Genomic DNA, 19,356 nt, shown 5'->3' on the forward strand with positions numbered 1-19,356 from the left:
CATTTAAAACTTATTTACTGCAGTCGGTTTGCCTTGCATATTATATGATCGATTATGACAAAAGATTGCCTCCTGAAAATGGGTCAAATTTAATATTGGAAGCACTTTGTGCACCTCGTCCTCGACTCTCATATTTTTTTCTTTACTGTTTGACACCACAAGTCTCAATTTACCATTAAATTTTTAAAGGTTTTGCTATTTATGCTGTTGTATATCATCTGGTACAAAAGGTTGATTTTCTAGCTTCCAACTTAATGCTTTTCATGTCTTTTCATTCTTAGAGTTGCTTTACAAATATGCTACTTAATACAGTTATTTGCTGTTTTATGTTACATTCAAGTATTTACCATCATTTAGAATTTTTCTTCTACTTTGAATATCCCCTACTCTAAAACATATTCGCTTTTTACTTTTTGTGATTTTCACTATACCTCTTAACTTTTCTAGTGGCCTCGATAGATGTTCAAAAGCCTCAAAAGAAATACAACAAGCTTTCCATGCCTGCTCTTAGTACTTAATTTCAAAACGCTAGTGAGTATACTCATGTTGCAGATGCAGCTCAGAAATGTTCTCCTATGCATCCACTTCATTCAGCTGGACTGCGTGACTGAAAGACTGAGCTCTCAACAACAACAAAGTGTCGACAATCATCCAAGGCATTTAAGTTGACTGAGCCGGTTTAATTTCTCTCCACCTTCATTATGTGCCTGATGCTGCTAAAACACTGCCGTGTCGTTATCTTCCTCTTTTGTTTCCGCACTTTTTGAAAAGACATTTGCCGTTGTTTATTTTCCACAAGAAGGCGCTTATGCTAATGCGACCTCTTCTACAGACGATTTGCTGTCAATTTAACAGCGTGTTAAAACCACAGCCACATCAATCATGTGGAAGGAAGGCACACAGCGAGGAAAATTTTTATGTTATGTCACGCTAAGCCTCATAACACCTTATAATAACTACATTCAAACGTGGACACTCTTTCTCTTTGCCTCAACAGACACGAGGCATTGTGAGATCTTCACAATCAAACTGTGAAAATAGTTAGATAAACAAGGTTATAAGGCAATCTGTTAAAAAGGGGGTGAAATTTAAATCTGCTACAGTAGGGGGAAAAAATCTAATTTGTATTAAATGCAACTGTAATTTTTGCTTTCATTGCTTTACATTGCATTCCTTTCAATGAACTGAGTTTCACATAGAAAAATAAAACAATATCACACAAATCTGCAGTGGATCAAACAACTGAGACATCACAGAAACATAAAATAAGTAAGATGATGGAGAATTGGTTGCATAGACAGGATTTTATTCTGTCTTTGCTCTCATAATTCAAATGTCATAAAATGTAAAATGATGTTTCCTTTAAAAAAATGGTTATTTGACTTGTTAGTAGCTCAAAATAAAAAAAAAAACAGTTAATTTATGTTTTTGAATACATATTGATGCGCGCTATTTTAGATATTTTCATGTTACAACCACACATGTTATTGTAATTTCTTTGGATCTTAAATGATATACACCAAAAGGTAGTAGATAGTTTTGAATTCCCTTTTGTTTGCTTGACTTATAAAAAGACAAATTTCCCTCCATTTTCTAACTGTTTCACAAATAAATTCTGAAATTTGATGCCCCTAAATTAAACCACATTCATCAATTGCCTTCAGAAGTCAAAATTAGTAATTAGTCAGTTTATGTGTAATTTACTCTCAGTATGAATGCAACTATTCTGTAAAGACTGACTAAAGTTACAGAACATTGGTAAACAAGCAGCACCATGAAGAGTTTGGGGTCAAATCAATCAAAAGTTTGCAAAAAATGATTCAGCAAAACAGTTGTCTTTGTGTCTTTCATTATACCACTGCAAGTTACAGATTCCACAGAGGTCTAGCTTCAGCGGGAGTTGCGAAAATGAGAAACAGCTTCCCCTCTCATTGAAAGACACACAAGCATGCTCACACCATCACATTCAGCCGATAAAACCGCCCTCTTCTTAATCTGTGCAGAGACGCTAAAACACAGCAGCAAGCAGATGAGCCAGAGGATAACGGTCAGATAAAACGCTGATATTTTGCTCATAATTTTAGATATGACGAACACATAAAATGTCAGACATTAAATCTCACAAGAAATGGCTTGTACCAAAGTAGCTTGGATAGACTAGTAGCCTTTTTTCATGAAATAAGTTTCAACGCTCCTCTACAAGAGCAAGTAAAACACCCGGTCAGGAATAAAGTTGTCAGAGAGGATAAAAGCAAGGTTAGGTTAGAAAACAAATCCCAAGCTTTCTAAATGAGCGATGCTCAATCTATTATTCAAAAATGGAAAGAGTGTCAGGCAACAGCAAACCTACCAAAATATGAGCCGCCCACCTGTACTGACAGTGAAGCAGCCAAGACCACCTTGGTATCTCTGGAGAAGCTACAGGGTTTCACAATTATTCTCTGTGCACTCATCAAATCTGCCCTTTGTAGAAGAGCGTAAAGAATAAAGCCACTGTTGAAAAAAACAACAACATTGCTACAAATCATGTAGAGCAGAGATTCTCAACACAGGGGTCATGAAGATACTGCAGGGGGGTTGTGATTGTTAGTAGAAGGTGTTCTGATCTAAACTTAAAGTAAACTTTGTGACCTACATGTGAGGCTAACACTGCACATCACAACGAGCACATTATTCCTACGTGAAACAGTGTTGGCAGCATCATGCTTTGGGGAGGATCCTCGTTGGCTTGGACAGAGAAGTTGCTTAGAGTTGATGGGAAGAAGAATGTTGTGTGTGGTTGGAACATGAGAAGATTTTGAAAAAGTTCAAGGACTGTGGATAATTATACAAGAATCTGTCTATGCTGTCAAAATTAAAAAAAAAAAAGTGTCACAAATGCTGCATGACAAATTTTACATGATTTTATACATGTAATAAAGTGGATCAGAAATCCTGTGACTGCTGTAGTAACAGTTTTCACTATAGCAAATTATCCCTCGTTTATTTGGCATATGTTAGATGTTCATGTATCTGTCATAGTTAAAGATAATCTGACAAGTCTAAAACAAGGTCAAACCGCTTTCTAACTAAAACACGAACAACAACAAAATAAAGCTTTGAAAAAGACTATAAATTTCCACTTTTTATACTCATTTCTTGGGTATGTTTTTTTTTTAAAAGGGAAACACTAAGAGTTTAATGCTCAGCTATAGAAATCCACTAATTTGATGTTTTGTTTTGTTTTCATCCGTGAACCGTTATGAACTTTTTTCCAAACCAAACTAAGAGAAATATGTAGCTTTAACCTTTTGTTTTGCACATGCTCCACATGTAGTAAGATTTCTTTCTTCAGGTCCTCACTGCAGTAAAAAAAAAAGAATTATGATACTTACTGCCCTACTTGTCGCTAACAGCATTTGTCTCTGGTAAATACTCGTAGACAACAATAAGCCCCGCCTAAGATTTACTGCTGTTTTCAAATGTTAGAGATATCCTAGCAGATAGCCAGCAATATCTTGGAGCCTGTCAGAGCATTGTCTCAGCAGTGCAGCTCAGACTACATAAACAAATCTTTACTGTCCGCCCTTAAGCTAGTTATAGGCTGCATTTTGTCTCTAACGTAAGATTTAGAGAGAACGCGGCCTCTCAATTTGAGTTAACTGATGGCTTTTGAGAGGTTTACTACTCTGTTAGTTCATTCTGCCCAGTGTGCTGTCTGTGCTGCTATAAACACTGCTATAAAGGGATCAGTGAGGCTGGCCTCTGTAAAGTTCATAAAAAGATCCGTGTCTCTGATAATGTCACTGATATGGAGTAAGAAACGTTCACCCTTGAATTCCCCCATCCAGCGCTGTGTTAGATGGAATCTGGCTCCTACTCGCTTCTCTTCTTTGTGTTTTCATCTTCAGTTCAATGTTGGGTTGTAAATTTGCTTTTTATCTTTTATGGACACTTCCTTTCTCTTTTATCTGAAAGTTCAAGCTACAAATCAGACTCTGTACATAAACGTTTTGCTAAATCAGAAGTGAATACGGTTACCGACTTAGGTGGACAAAGGCCGTATCACACCACTGCATCGGTAAATCTGTAATAAGTTCACGAGCCACATATTCCAAAAACCCATTCCTGGGTCAATACAAACAATAAAAATATTTAGTCAGTTAAATACTTTGAATTTGATAAGCGTGAGAATTTATTCAGGAATTTACATCTGTTTTTAAGATAAAACAATAGGAGGAATCACCTGTTTACAGTAAATGTGTGAAAACAGCAAGTACAAAGTTAATTTAATAATTAAGCAGGGAGTGGGAACGTGTAATATATTGACAGACAATTTGAAAATATGCAATCAGTAACTGTCAATGAATACTAGTATTTATTATTGATAACAATATTGTTCTTATTCTAACAAAAATAGGCATTTGCATTATCATCGTTATCTAACCTTTACTAAAGAATTTCCATTGTTTTAGTAAACTTTATGAAACTTCATGCTACAAAATCAGTGGCATTAAACAAAATAAAATCAATATAGCAGGTGGTACCAGAACCATACAGAAGAAGAAGAACAATACAGGCCCTCATGTGCTGATCATGTGCATATGAGGAAAGCTTTTGTGGAATGGGTAACCCAGTCTCGCAGAGAAACGTATAATAGCTCATCGGTCCGCAGGGGGAAACGTGGTATTGTAACAATTTGGCTCCTTGATCCGTTTCACTCCCACGTTTTATTTGGCCTATTAATTTACGTCGGCTTACAACCGGGTCACATGACTCTCAGGTTTCTGCCAATGAAAAGAAGAACATGGTCATTACTATCCCCGTACTTCATGTGGAAAACTCATTTAAAGTAAACATCAGTATTTATATGCATTTTCCGGATTAGATTTATGTTTGGGATCTGTTGGAGCGGCAACAGCCTGCTTCTAAAAAACAAGCTTTATAGCTTTATAGCTATTAAATTGTGACAATACACAAAACAAGGGGTACACTGTGTTGAGCCACGGTGCGTAGACATTTGTATACGCCAAACTGACAACATAACCCTAGCGTTGGACCATGGAGAAGAAATGACCAGCGGGTAACAATGATGTCTGATGCTGATTAATAATGCTACAGTAATGATAAGATTTATATAATTATATTACAAGGGAAGAAAAGGAATCACACAGTTTGCGGTTGTGACGTGGATATAAATAACTTGCTGAAGCTATAACACTATGAAGGCTGCTTCTCCCTTATCACCAACCACTCATCGCTCCAGCAGAGGTGTGTTAGAAAGGCCTGCTAATGCTCAAGTGCAAATCAGAGATAGGACTCCTTGATTCAGCTAATGAAGAGAGTATGGAAGTGTGATGAGCTGGAGAAACGGACGGGAAGGCAGACGAGAGGATTGCTTTTCATTTTCAAGTGTTTCAGAGTGTGTTTTTTTTTTCTTTTTCTAATTACATGTGAAACTATTAAACTTGGGTCTGAGAGTTGCAGTACTGCGTCTTTTTTTCAAGCAAAGCCTAAAAGGATGTGTTACTTTTCATCATCTCTAGTGTCAGTAGGTGGTGCATAATGCATTACAACCAGAAGCAATGCAAATGAATCTGAAAGCACAGATGCTCCGTGTTATATTTATTTATGTCCGTGGCTGTCCCTGCTCCTGGCAGTTGGTCTTGTTTTGTTTGGATGTGGACATGAATGCCTGTCACATGGGCAAAGAGAATGGAATTGTAATTGGTAAAGAGAAAGACAGGGGGTTACTGTTTCACTATATCACAGATGGAGTATATCTGGGGAAAACACACACTGTGTCAGCAAAGCCAAAAAGCAATAAAGCCTTTACTTGGTCTGCTTTAGAGTTTTCAAAACCAAGCACTAAGGATTGTAATATTTTTGTTGGAATGAAACTAAAAATAGAGCATTTCTTCCATTTTATTTTTCTCTCACATGCTTACTTTAAGTTTCAGGCTGCATCTCGCTTGTAACGCCACCATCTCTGCAACGATCTCTCATCCGCTGCATCGCCTCCTCACCACACTGCCTTTGATTTCAAGAGCTGAACTATTCTGCAACATTTGTTGATGTGGATCTGCAAGTAAATGCTGCAGAATTGTGCTCCTCTTGGAATTGTTCTTCTTCGCTTTGACTACCTGGAGAGAAACCCACCATCATCTGCTACATACTAAAAAAGACTCCAACTGCATACTGTCTATGCTTATCATATTAATAAGTGTAATATTATAATAATAACTGTACTAACCAGCAGATGTCTTATTTGATTGATTATATAAGCCATTTACACTCTTGTTCTTTTTTCGTTTTTTTTTTTTTGCGCAATAGTCTTCAGAGCATATTTTTAGAAACGTCCTCAAAAAGTCAGCTGTTGACCCTAAATTGCCTCGTTTGCATCTGGTCAATCGGCTCCGACAGCTGATTGACCAGCTGGAAAAAGTCCACAATTTTATGATCAATGGAAATTCATAAGGGCTACCAGGTTGCTTAAACCAAAACACTCCTCAGTGTTGATGCTGTTACTGAAGGAAGTAACCCAAAGATTTCTTGTTTGAACATGAAAATACACTAAGATTGAGCAATTGGAAAAGTTGCCTGACTCAATAAACTTAAAGTTTGATGTTCAAAAATCTATGCAGGCGTTTATTTCCTACCTTTATTCAGGTACTGATTTAAATGTTTGCAAAGGAAATGTACTTATTCACTGTTTTTAAGTATTGGAATCATTCTACTGTTGGTTAAATTGTTCTGCCTGCTTGAGAAAGGGAGATTTAGGAGGAAGGATGGAAAAAGGAAAGGTGAACCTGTGCAGCAGAAATATTTTACTTGATTTCTAATGTTGACTTCATTTCTTTTCTGTACACCAGAAGCAGAATCTGGAACAAAAGTCTCAAACTGCATCCGTGAACGTCACAATGACAGTGGTTCCCAAACCTTTCAGATACTGACCCACAAAATAACTGAAAAAAGTGTGACGCTGATTGTTGGTTGAATATCCCACTAAATCATTTCAAAACAAGTGTAGTGATTCCACAAACATTAGCAGTGAACATATTGCTTTTATGTATTTCTAAGTACTGTTGTTTTATCTGTCCGACCGTTTATAGCTTAATTATGTGTCAGGAGTTTTGTTCACTTTCATTTCTGGATGTCAAGTTTGTAGCAGGTGTTCATGTAAGACCAACAGTGGAGTTTCAACACCAAGCTTAGGAATCACTGCTGCTGAGAATGTACAGTACACTAGCCCGCCCTTTCTTCCTACTTAAGACACCTTTGGCCAACATGTCCTTTATGCTCCATTAGTCATGAGATGTGCACTACTCCTTGTTCAGAGGACGTTTGTAAGTTGTATTTAAGTGGATAAACAAAGAACCCACATATTGATATGGATTGCAGGGCTTGTTGAGACGTACAGTTAGACAGGCATAGGCAGCCAGACAGGTCTGCTGCTCATACATGATATGCCTGCCAGTTTCTCCGGTGTTGTTCAGGTCCAGTGATTAAGGAGTAGAGACCTTTTCAACCAATGTGCTACCTTTGTGTCTCAGGACACTGTCTGGTGCTCTGAGCCTTGGGCTTGGAGATGTTCTGGGTGACTTCCAGATCTCATTAACCTTGAGTTAAAGGTCTAGAATTACATCAAAGACTCAAAGGCCAGAGGGTCAGGATACAATTTTCTCATTCTGCTCAGCCCTGGTTAATTCTCCTCTGAGGTGTATGGCATACTCCTGTGTAACCTGATCTATTACTACTGCTTAGTGTCAAGTAGGTGAAAGCACTACAACACCACGTTTATAATATAAGGAACTGATCAACTGTTATTTCAACATGTCAACAATTGATAACTTTAATATATGTAATGTTAAAGACATAAATGGCTGCCTCGCGGGTTTGTCTTTTCCCTAACACAAATTTTCAAAGGTACAAGTAAATCATATTCAATAATAGCAATAAATGTATATCTTCTTTAGTAAATTTTACTTTTTTGGGGAGCCTTTGGCAATCATGTTTTTATTTTCCTCGTAGCTACAAGCTCTAATCAGTTTACCTTTAAGCTTTTTACTTAGTTGTGTTCTTTTGGTTTAGATCTTACCTTACTTTGAGATCAAATACTACACTGCAGTTCAGATTTTATCTGGGTATATATTTAGGGTCATTATTGTAGCCCTTTTTTTTTTTTTTTTGCTATTGTGCTCAGGCCTCGTTAAACCTTCACCCACAAAGCACTGTCTTTGTTTAAAAATGCAGCATCTAAATATGTTCACCTGTCTATTTTGGTCTGCATCTTGCACATTTTGTTCAACAGTAATCATCAACTTGTGCCTACTATCTTCTGCAAATCCCAGAAACTGTGAAACTCCTTGACAAGTTTATGAATACTTTGATTTATCCTGCAATGCCTTAAAGCCTTTAGAACTGTCATGTTTTTTGATAACAGCGTGTCTGATGGTCTTGGACAGTTGTCTGTGTTTTTTTTTTTTGGTTTTTTTTTCAAATAGTAAACCAGTCCATTTGTCTTGTCCTGTTGTGGAAAACTATGTTATTGAACAGATGTTTAGATTTTTTAGATTACTTTTTAATTTTTGTTTGTAGAATTATTTTATAATTTAAAGTAACCAAAAAGCTAAAATAAACATAACGTGTCTAGTGACATCTTCAAGATTCTTTTACAAGTGTATTGTTTTTTTTCTTATTGAATTCCAGTTCAATAAATACAATGAGCAATTTAGTGAATTGTGAAGAATAATTGCCAAATTTACCCTCTTTGCATACAGCATGTGCTCTAAAAAGGGATGCTAAATAAGTTTCAGCCAGTGGCAAAAGTTGACCATTTGAGCAAAATTTGTACATTTGAGCTGATAAAACTTTCGTCAAAGTTTAAGCAAACATTAATTTGCTCTACATTTTCCTTACATGTTGCTCTTTAATCTATTTCTTATGCACACAACTCACTTTATCATATGTACTGATTTACAAAACTGAAAGCTGTTCATGTTTGATTGCATTAGATAAAATATTCATCTGGAGATTTTTTTTTTTTTTAATGGTAAATAGCCCCCCCCCCCCTAATTATACATAACAATGCAGGTGATTGCCTGTATGTTGGGTGAAAAATCCTAAATGGATCAAAATCAACATTTGATCATCAAATCAACCTTTTGTTTTTCCAGGCACAATCTCCAGGCTTCATTCACATTCAACAAACTGTCTACACGACTTCTGTTTGCTGTTTGTTCCCAGGGCTCCTTCTATAGGTGCTGGTGTGTTTTGGTGGTTGGGTAAATAGGCATGTGTGTCTCTGTGTGAATGCCAGTTTGTGTTCCGGATCAGATGACGCATGTTCACCCTCTCCACGGCATGGCTGTGGCCTTGCAACAAAGCTCATCTAGACAGATTGCAGCAGGACACAGTGGTTCGAAAAAGGAGCAACCCCTCAGTTCAGCGAAGGTCGGGCAGAGGCATCATTAGGTTGACAGAGTCTAAAACAGGGGCTGCTGGGGTGTGGGAGTTGACTGACGGTTTTTGACTCAAGGACATGTTGGTATCAGAGGTTAATGACAGAGGCAGCCTTGATACGCTATGGGGGATGTCACTTATCATACTAATACAGATTGGCTGTGGGTGTGTTTGTGTGCTACACACCATGCATGTATGCCCACATTCAGCTGATGATGGGAAGGCCAGTAAGGATAACTTTAGTTTGGCAAGCAATCATTTACACCAACAATGTAAGAAAGACCTATAACTAGCATCTGCAGCTTACTTTTTTTCTCCTGCTCCCTGTATGTGTGTCTCTTCCTTTTCTGTCCGTACCCTAATTGCTTCGGTTTGATCCGTTCAAGCCTCGGTTTCAAGCACTTCCTTGTTCTCCCCACTGCTCCATTTATCACAGCTAGCAATGGAGAGACTCGTTGTCGTTGCTTCAAGGTGATTCCCTTCAAACAGCGAAGTTTGTGTTACCAAATTCAGTTATTCTCGTCAGTAAAAACCAGTGATGGGGATGTGAAGAGGAGAATTGTGAAAGCTAATGCTCCTGTCACTTCCTGTCGAGTCAATTCTGTGTACATTTGATGGACAATAAAGTATCTTGTTTCAAGCCTGTGGTGAAGATATTTCAGTGGATCTATTTTCTAAGATTTTTAATGTATTTTTCAAAGCTTTACAAAGAGAAATACCCACTTGTTGTTAAATTAAACTTTAACTTTCAAAGAAAAAAACTAAGTCACAAATAATGCATCAACCACAATTTCAGCAAAGTCTAAAATTCCCAAAATACATCCACCAATTTTAAATGTAAATTAAAGTTTAAAGTCGCTAGACGGTAATTGTTTTAAAACAGTTATAAAGCAGTGCAATTAAGCAGAAAACAGTCCACATTTCAAGCTTGTTTCTTTAGGTAAAATGTTTACTAAGCTTTAACCAGCTGCCAAAGAGACAGTTTCATCCCCCAGGCTGTCACTCTGATGGACACAAGGAGTACCTTACAGCCTAAGTATCAGCTATAACACTGTGAAACAAAATAAGCCTATTTGCATTGTCACAATCTTAATTTTTAATCTCTTTTACAAATAAAAAATGGCAGTACATTTATCATTATTTTAATTCCTCCTATTTTATGTATCTGTTCTTAATGTGTGTATGCTCTGAGAGCTGGAAACCAAAGTCAAATTCCTTGCTTGTCCACAAAATATTGGCCAGTAAAGCTTGTTCTTATTCTGATTGAGTAATTCAGTTTAATTCAATGTTATTTATATAGCGCCAATTCAAAATATGTGTAATATCATGGCACTTTACAGTCAAATTCAATCAAATCATACAAAAAGGTTTCCTATCTAAGGAAACCCAGCAGGTTGCATCAAGTCCTGACAAGCAGCATTCACTCCTCCTGAAAGCGCGTAGAGCCACAGGGACAGTGGTCTGCTTTATTGATGGCTTTGCAGCAATCCCCCTTACCAAGCATGCATGAAGCAACAGTGGAGAGGAAAACTCCCCTTAAACAGGGAGGAAAATCCTCCAGCAGAACCAGGCTCAGTACGAGCGGTCATCTGCCTCGACCAACTGGGGGTTACAGAAGACAGAGCAGACACAGGAGCACACATTGATCCAGGAATCCTTTCTATGAAGGAGAAAGACATTTATCTAGTAAGTCTGGTATCAATAAGTTATTATGTTGCACGTACAAAAACAATTACAGCTACAAAACAATGAAAACAATTGTCCCTATTTTGGAACAAAAATGTATTGCTTTACAAGCATTTGTCTAGTCAAGTATCTCTTAATCCCAAAATATACTATCGTTGATCTGCTTTGCATTTCACTGTTAAGGGAAAGTACGCTGGCTTCGGAATCAGATACTGTATTTGTTTGTCAGGTAAGTCAGGCTGCCACATGTCAAAAAGTATCCTAACATAAGCATTCAGAAATATCCCACTTATAACACTGCTACGGAGTGGAACCAAGTTCCTGCCCAAATGTCAAAACAATGACCCGATAATATTAGTGAATCTCATGTTGCCATATGTCGGACATGGGAAACTACAGCCCTCTAGGAACAGTATTGTCTCCTGCTCCCCATGCAGCCTGTTTACACTAATGAAAATTCACTCACCTCAGCATCCAGAATGCTTGGAGAGGCGCCAACTGACAGCAGCTTGACCCATGTTCTGATTTAGCAAATAACTATTTAATCTCTTGGGGGCATTCTCAGAGAATTGAACTTCCATGTTTACATGCTCCTGATCACTAAATATGAGAGAAAATGGATTGTAGTGTCAGCAGAAAAACGTCAGAAAAAGTAAAGGACTGCATCCTTATGCAGTAAAACATTGTGAATTCTACACCCCTTAAACCAATACACCTGCACAGGTACTTCAAAGCCTTGACAAGGCTTGATGTTCCTCAAAATGTGCTTAATTTCCACAATTAAATGTCTTTATATACACCAGAATGAATAGCAGAATAGGTGTGTGTCAGATGTTAAGAGAACAAGCTCAAGGTTTTAAGTTGGAAAAATATTTTTATTCAGGAGTTTATTTAGGAGTTCAGAAGTATCCTTCATTGTATGTTAGAATGTTTTTTTATTTGTGTGAGCCACCTCATATTTTCTAGTCATTGTTTTTCTTGATATAGCATTTTTCCTAAGTATTTCTCCTCTATGCCAATGTTGTTATATTCAAGGACAAATGGCTGTAAGCCTGTGATCTTACATTAACACTGATGAAGAATTAATCCTGCACAAGTTTTTTGTCTCGTTGTCAGTTATAGCTAAATGTCTTCAGCAGTTAACAGAAAGGAGATACTTCTGTGTTTTTGGAGAAAACCTATTAAGGCATAGAGACAAAAGATGGATGGATGGATGGATTATGTTGAGTTGATCAACATGTGTGGTAATACCATGTGATGCTACTTTGAAGCACACCAAGACTGATAACACTGTAACAGTGCTGATCTGATATGTATATCGGTTTTGATAGAACAGCACTGCTGAAGCAGCATAATAATTAATTTTTTATAAGACAGTTAATGAAATGGCATCAAGTGTTTCAGATCGTACTGGTAACTTTTACAATAATCTGATATATGGCACTTTGCAAAGGTATTCACACACTGTGAGCTTTTTCTCATGTCACTTTATAAGCTTAAGCTTCAATATATTTTACTGGGACTTCATGTGAAAGATCAACACAGAGTGGTGCATTATTATGAGTTGTAAATAAAAATTATGGCTTTGAACAATTGTTTAACCAAATTAACCTGGAAAGGGTGGAGAGAATTTGTATCAGGCCTGGTTTACAACGATACCCCTGAATAAAATCCAGTGCAAACACCTATCCTTAGCAGTCATGCAAATTTGCATTTAAATGATAGTGCTATATATCCACAGTTGCTCTGCAACAGCCTTTATAGATCAGTTACAGGGAACATCAAGCAACAACCACCCTCATCATCACACCATCAAACTAAAACAGAGTACGATACAACTGCATATTAATCAAAACATGGATGCACCCCTAAAATGAAATATACTTGGCAAAAAGCATTAGGCAGACAAGTAGCCAACAGAGGCGTAGTAACTTTGGAGTAGCTGCAAAGATTGGCAGCTCAGGTGAAAGAGTCTGTTGACAGGACTGCTTTTAGATATGCACTCCACAAATCTGAATTTCTTGCAATAGTGGCCAATAGAAACCCGTTGTTTACAAAAAAAAAAAAGCCATAAAGTAGCTATTTAACATTGACTACAAGGCATACAGGAACCAGGAAGTGTAAATCTGCTGACTGGTTTCTTGAATAGGCCCTGTTTCACTTTAGGGTTCTTTTTATCTTTTTACTTACTTTAAGCAGTACATATAGTTTTGAAAATTGTAGGCATACTTTTAATTTAGATGTGTAGACTGGTAGTGGATTTTGTATTTTAAATAGAAAAGTGTCATTTGATGTAAGTGGGGGGGGGGGGAGGGAGATCTTTCACAGGGGTAATTTTGCTGACAGACTTTCTGCCCACATGATATGTCGATCCAGGGTGCATTGGAAGTGGCCCACAACAGTCCGCCTATAACACCATAACAGTATGTAAGGCTGATACATATGATCAAATCATTATTAAAACAAATCACAGTAATGAAAGTGATATTGGAAAAGCAAAACTAAAAAATTTCTGTATTTGGTCAGTGCAAACGCCCATGGTGACACAATCATCCAATCACATGTTTCACTTTACCGAGGTCACGCCTTCTCTTGTTGCATATATACCTACTTGGGGAACACAGCAATAATATGGAAGGTGTTAGGGTCAGAAGAACCAACCTTGACCTTTTTGGCATGCAAAATGAAAAGTACGTGAAGCAACAAACTAACATTGCACACTATCCTGAACACACCATACCTACAGTGAGATATGAGATATGGCAGTGGCAGCATGGTGCTTTAGGAATGTTTCTGAGTCTGCAGGGACTCTCTGACTGTGGGTTATTAAACTGAACAACTGGCAATAATTGCACTCTATAGAATTGAAGTGGTGATAAAAACAAAAAAACAAAAAAAAAAAGAGTTGTGACTGTAATTACAGAAAAAGGTAGTTTTTTAGTTTTTATACAAACGATTGTCTCTTGGATACTAAATACAAACGCATACCATGGTCTTATGATATGCATTCATGTTTATGTTAATGCTTGAGTTTCTGTTAGCCTATCATATAAAATTAACACAAATTGTGTTGGTTGTATTCTTATGAAATGTGGAAAATGGAGAAACGGGTTATGCATATTGCTTAAAGTAAAATTTAAAACTAAAATTCTTCAAGTGTTCAAGTAAAAAAAAAAGTGAAAAAGTTCTACTTGTCAGGAGGAATACCTGGTTGGCACCCCTAAAAATATATATACACATAATAACACAAATTCAAAAATACACTGACACAGTAAAGTAAAACCGACACAGACTCAATGCAATCTGTTGGGATTCCTTGGCAAACTTTTTAACCAATCTGTCTAAATGATTTGATTACATTGACTTTGTAAAGTACCTTGAGATTACATGTGTTGTGAATTGGTGCTATATAAATACAATTAAACTGAATTGAATGTAAACATGTCATACTGCCACAATAAATAATGAGTTAGACTCTACCATACGTCCTAGCAATGGGATTTACTGAAATACAACATATAATTTGTTGCACACTGTTGTTTTAAGGAATTATTATTATTTGTTTGTTTTGTTTTCTTGTTTGTTTTTTGCATAACCGTTTAGCTGTGATTTCCCCAAGCCGCCGTTTCGTAGCACGATATATTTTAAGCAAAACAAAGAGCATCATGTTTGTTTGTCTTTTAATAGAAGTAGTCTATTGGTATGAGGTTGGTCAATGGCTGTCAGTCCTAATCCATATACACATGCCATTTTTAAATCTCTCCAACTCAATAAAGCTGTGCAAGTTTCATTTTACTGCACACTTCTCACACACATATTTTTGACTTGTTTAGGGAAGTTAAAAGTTCAGTGTTTCTTGCTTCTTGGTAATATTTTATTTACTATTTACAATGTTGTTATTTAATAAAAGGTGGGAGCTTGTGGATTTCTAGCTTGGAAGCTTGATGTGCTCTGCTGACCACTGCGGGTCAGCTTAAGGTCTAAAGTTAGCCGTCACTTTTCAGAGTGACGGTATAAAGTAATAGTGGCTCTGAAAGAGGAGGGTAGCCTACTGTGGTGTCAGAGGTACTGAGGCAAACCGTGTCAGTGAATAGATCTAGATAGATAGTTCAAAATACACTCATGATAGATAAAAATGTTACATGCAATTCCATTTTTGAGAGTGCCTGCACTGTTGTTGTAGAGGATTTATTAGACGGTTATGTACAACAAATCCACTACGGCTTGTTTTTTTTTTTTATGGTTTTAAATGTAACGTTTCTATCAGTATTTTTTCATTGAAATCACCAAATTACTTTGACCAAGGCTTTTCCTCACATGTATCTCTCTGCAGAGAAGCTTGGGATTAAATAAAACCCATATTTATACCAAGATCTAATTAAATGCAGGAGGAATCTACTTCCTGTTTAGGTAGCTTCTGAAAGCAATTGGTTGCACTGGCTTTTATTTAAAGATACCAGAGTAGATAAAGTGAATACAGAGTAAATCTCATAATACTATGAAAACATATTGATACCATGGCAAAATGCAAACAATTTCACTTGGTGTAAATACTTTCACCAGATACTCCATGTTTGTACTTGATCTTTTTACTAAGCAACCATGACATGTTGACCCAAAAGGCTCACAACTTATCCTGTTTTGTCTTTGTTCCCTCCAGCATGCCGTCCAGGGTTCTACAAGGCATATGCAGGAAACATCAAGTGTTCAAAGTGCCCTCCACACAGTTTAAGCTATGGAGAAGGAGCTTCCATCTGCCGCTGTGAAAAAGGCTTCTACCGAGCTGAGAAAGATCCCCCAACGATGGCCTGCACGCGTAAGTCCACCCCATAAAAAGAAGGCATGACATTGTACAGGTTTCCCTTCTGCATGTACATATCAGTAAGATAAACACCTTTAGATAATCTTTGATAGGTTTACAGCAAGGTAAATGAGGAGAGAAATCATCCCACAAGATTTACAAAGTAGAATTACAACCGTCTAAAGCCATTGTCAGTCTTATTACAGAGATAGAAAATGTCATGTTGTATTTTCTGACAGATTCAGCTTTAATTATTTCAGTGTAAACCCATATTAAATATTTCAATACTTTTGGTGTGTCTGACAATCTGGGGAGGTTTATTACTTTGTCTGAGGAGCTGGCGGATTTCTCCAGAATTTGCCGGGGCTATAAATCCAGCCTCGTCTTTCGGACTTATCTGGTGTGAAGCTGAACATTAGAGAGTCGCTGGATGAATTACATGGCTTTTGTTCAGCTGCCTTGTCTTCATCGATGATTCAGTGACTGTCATTACGACTTCATATTTGCATTAAATTACAGTTTAACCGGACTAATTCTCCTTTAATTAAAAAGCCATTTAGCTGTCACCGAGATAGACGGGGGCCACGTCTGAGAGCTCTCCGGGGTGGAAGAGTGTATTTGTCTTTCATGGCAAGACAAACCAGCGACACTATGGAGATGCTTTTAGTTTCCAATAATCTGTAAACTGCACTGTTTGCAAGAAAAATGTAAGTCACTAGGCGGGTAAGCGGTGCATCCAGCTCAGGGGGTGAGGTAATGCATGACATTGAGTTTATGAAATAAGTGTCATACAATATAAATATAATTTACACATAGCATAAAGGTTTTGCAAAATATAAAGTGTTTTATAAATCTCACACTTTGTTTGAAAGAATCTCCTTTCAGTGTATTTATCCAGTTCATATTACACCAGTCTATGTATTTCCAATATGAAACGGGCCAGTCAAATATTGAGATTATTTGACACTTAGGTAAATAATCTTTTAGCGTAGCGCCAAACTTTAGGAGCACCAACATGGTTAACGGTCATGGTTTATCGTCTTTCTAGTGTTTGCAGTAAAATGAAAGTGGTATAACGTTATAATGAGTTTTAAAATTGCATTAAAAACCAGTGATACAACTAGTTGAGCTTCCTTAGACGTCAAACGTTTTGCCTACTTGTATTATATGATCTACTGACTTGGATTGTGCTGCATTTTAATTTGGCTTAAGCAGTATTGTATTAACCTGACTCCGCCAGATGGATTTGCTCGGCGTATCCATCTGTAAACCTTCTGTTGAAGTAATTTTGGGAAAGGGCGAAAATACTGGTTAGCTGATTGGCCTATGTTGGTGATAGACGGGCCAAATAAACCAATCAGATCAACGAAGCATATGACATACTAACACGACAAGAGGAGCCAATTGCAAAACCAGTCGGGAGAAGAGCAAAAACATCTTTTCCTCTGCGAAAAGCCTCCAGAGCAGTGTTTTGCTCTTCTTTCAGTGAAGAAATACTCTGTAATAAAACTTGCTCGATAGCCACGCTAATGCTAGTTTCATCGGCTGAAGCCGCCATGTTCTTTAGACTGAACTGTCACGCTTCTCGTTCCGTCACACCTCAACCCGCCTCAAAGCCAACGCTGATTGGACGGTCGTTTGGTGAACGGCTCCAAATTTTCTTTAACAGAAAGTAGCCAGACTGATCTGCGAGTGAAACCTTGAAAGCTCGCGAGATCAGGATGGTCTCACGAGGCTAGTATTGTATGGCATAGGAACTGAATGTAGCTAGGTGACTGGAATGTATTGATATGAAGTGAACTGAAAGTAACTGAATTGAATTTTGACTAAATTGGATCCTGTAAAGCTGCATTTAAATCAGAGCTGTTTGTAAAGTACCATGACATGACATCTGCTGCAAATTCGGTGCTATGTCACCAAACTAAATTTAGTCAAGTTAAATATTGATTCGTAGCTGTAGAAAATAAAGTGTGAAAGTGCTTAAATCCAAGAAACGGGATCATGGTTCAAATGTACCTTGCACAAGTTTTGGATATAATTACCATTTTGTGTTCATCAGTTATATAAAGTATTTCAAAATTTGAGCTAACACAGATACAGCGGTATCAGCTATTACATTTGTTTTTGTTTGTTTGAAAGAAACTTTATTGAACACTTTTATTAATAATTACACCCATCGTTCCGTCTGTAAACAGTGCTTTGTTGTGTGACACCTTTTTCTGAGAATGTGGGTGGCTTTGGGGTCTTGAATCATTCATACAGAACGCTTATGGCGGTCGCATTTAACTAGTAGCATGAACGACCACGCAAACAATAAATAAATCTAAACAGCAAAAAAATATCAAAATTGGGCATCAAGACCTGCAGTGTGAACGTAGCCTTTGACTATATAGGATCAGACTGAATGGGCTATATATAGCAGTATATAGCAGTAACTGGATCTGAGCACCAGGAGAAGCTTTTTTTTTTTTTGTGAACTGAAACTACATAAAGTGAAATGATTTAAATCATAAGCTTGCAAAGCCAAGACATCTTTGTAGTGTATGTGAAAAATCCATCCATCGATCCATTTATCTATTCATCCTCGCAGAGTTTAGACTCTAATGGAGCATTTACAGAATTTTAAAGTAAAGTAGACACAAACTCACAGTAAGTTTATTATTTTTTTTTCATGTTTGTCTGACAGTTCTGGGCAGCATATTAGGACTATCTGAGTAAGTGGACCTCAATGCCCACTTTAAAAAAACTTCTAACGCAGCTTACTCTGTAGACTTGTAATTAAGTATATTGTTTATGGCTTGTCAACAGCTGTTTTTCCTCAGGCAAATTCCAAGTCTTCAAGGCTGCTTTTTGCTCCAAGTACAAACACAGTTTGAAAAAGACTTTTGGTGGTTTTTGACAGCCACAAAAACCAAAAGCAGTTTAGACTGTGCGTGTATAGCCCATCTACTTTTACAAACACTGAGCTCTTGTTTACTTGCAGAATGCATTCTAATTAGAGTCTTAAAATTCAGTGCATATACTATTTGCTTGACTGTAAAGTCAAAAGGCAGAAGAAAATGGAGATTAAAGGGTGAGAGGAAGACAAAGGGAGAGAGGAAGAAAGTGAATATGTCACAAGAGGGGAGATAGAGGTGGAGGAAATGCGTAAGGACTGGATAGAGTAGACAGTGTGAAGAGGGGAAGGAAGGAGGGCGCTGATACCTATCTTCCCCTCAGAGGAGAATAGGGGCTGATTGATGGCAGTGGGATTGCTCTGCAGGAGGGTAGGTGGGTGGATTCTCCCTGATGGAGAGAATAGAGCAGGTGAGATAATGACCAAGGGAGGAAGGGAGAGATAAAGAGAGAGAATGGACGCGCTGACAGGTGTGGTTGATCGGTAGGAGGAGCTCTCCTGTCTGCTGAGATTTTTAGCAATGGTAGAGAGA

The 19,356-nt window shown here is 37.4% G+C and overlaps 1 protein-coding gene across 1 annotated transcript in view; it reads left to right on the forward strand.

Annotated features, from left to right (window-relative positions):
• epha6 (eph receptor A6) overlaps positions 1-19,356 on the forward strand; it is a 184,092-nt gene that overhangs the window by 48,507 nt on the left and 116,229 nt on the right. The window contains exon 2 of the mRNA XM_036139516.1: positions 15,788-15,943. Within this exon, the coding sequence (XP_035995409.1) occupies positions 15,788-15,943 (156 nt within the window). The remainder of the gene's footprint in view (positions 1-15,787; positions 15,944-19,356) is intronic.

This window comes from Fundulus heteroclitus, chromosome 7 (assembly GCF_011125445.2).
Source record: "Fundulus heteroclitus isolate FHET01 chromosome 7, MU-UCD_Fhet_4.1, whole genome shotgun sequence".
In the NCBI taxonomy this organism is placed as follows: domain Eukaryota; kingdom Metazoa; phylum Chordata; class Actinopteri; order Cyprinodontiformes; family Fundulidae; genus Fundulus; species Fundulus heteroclitus.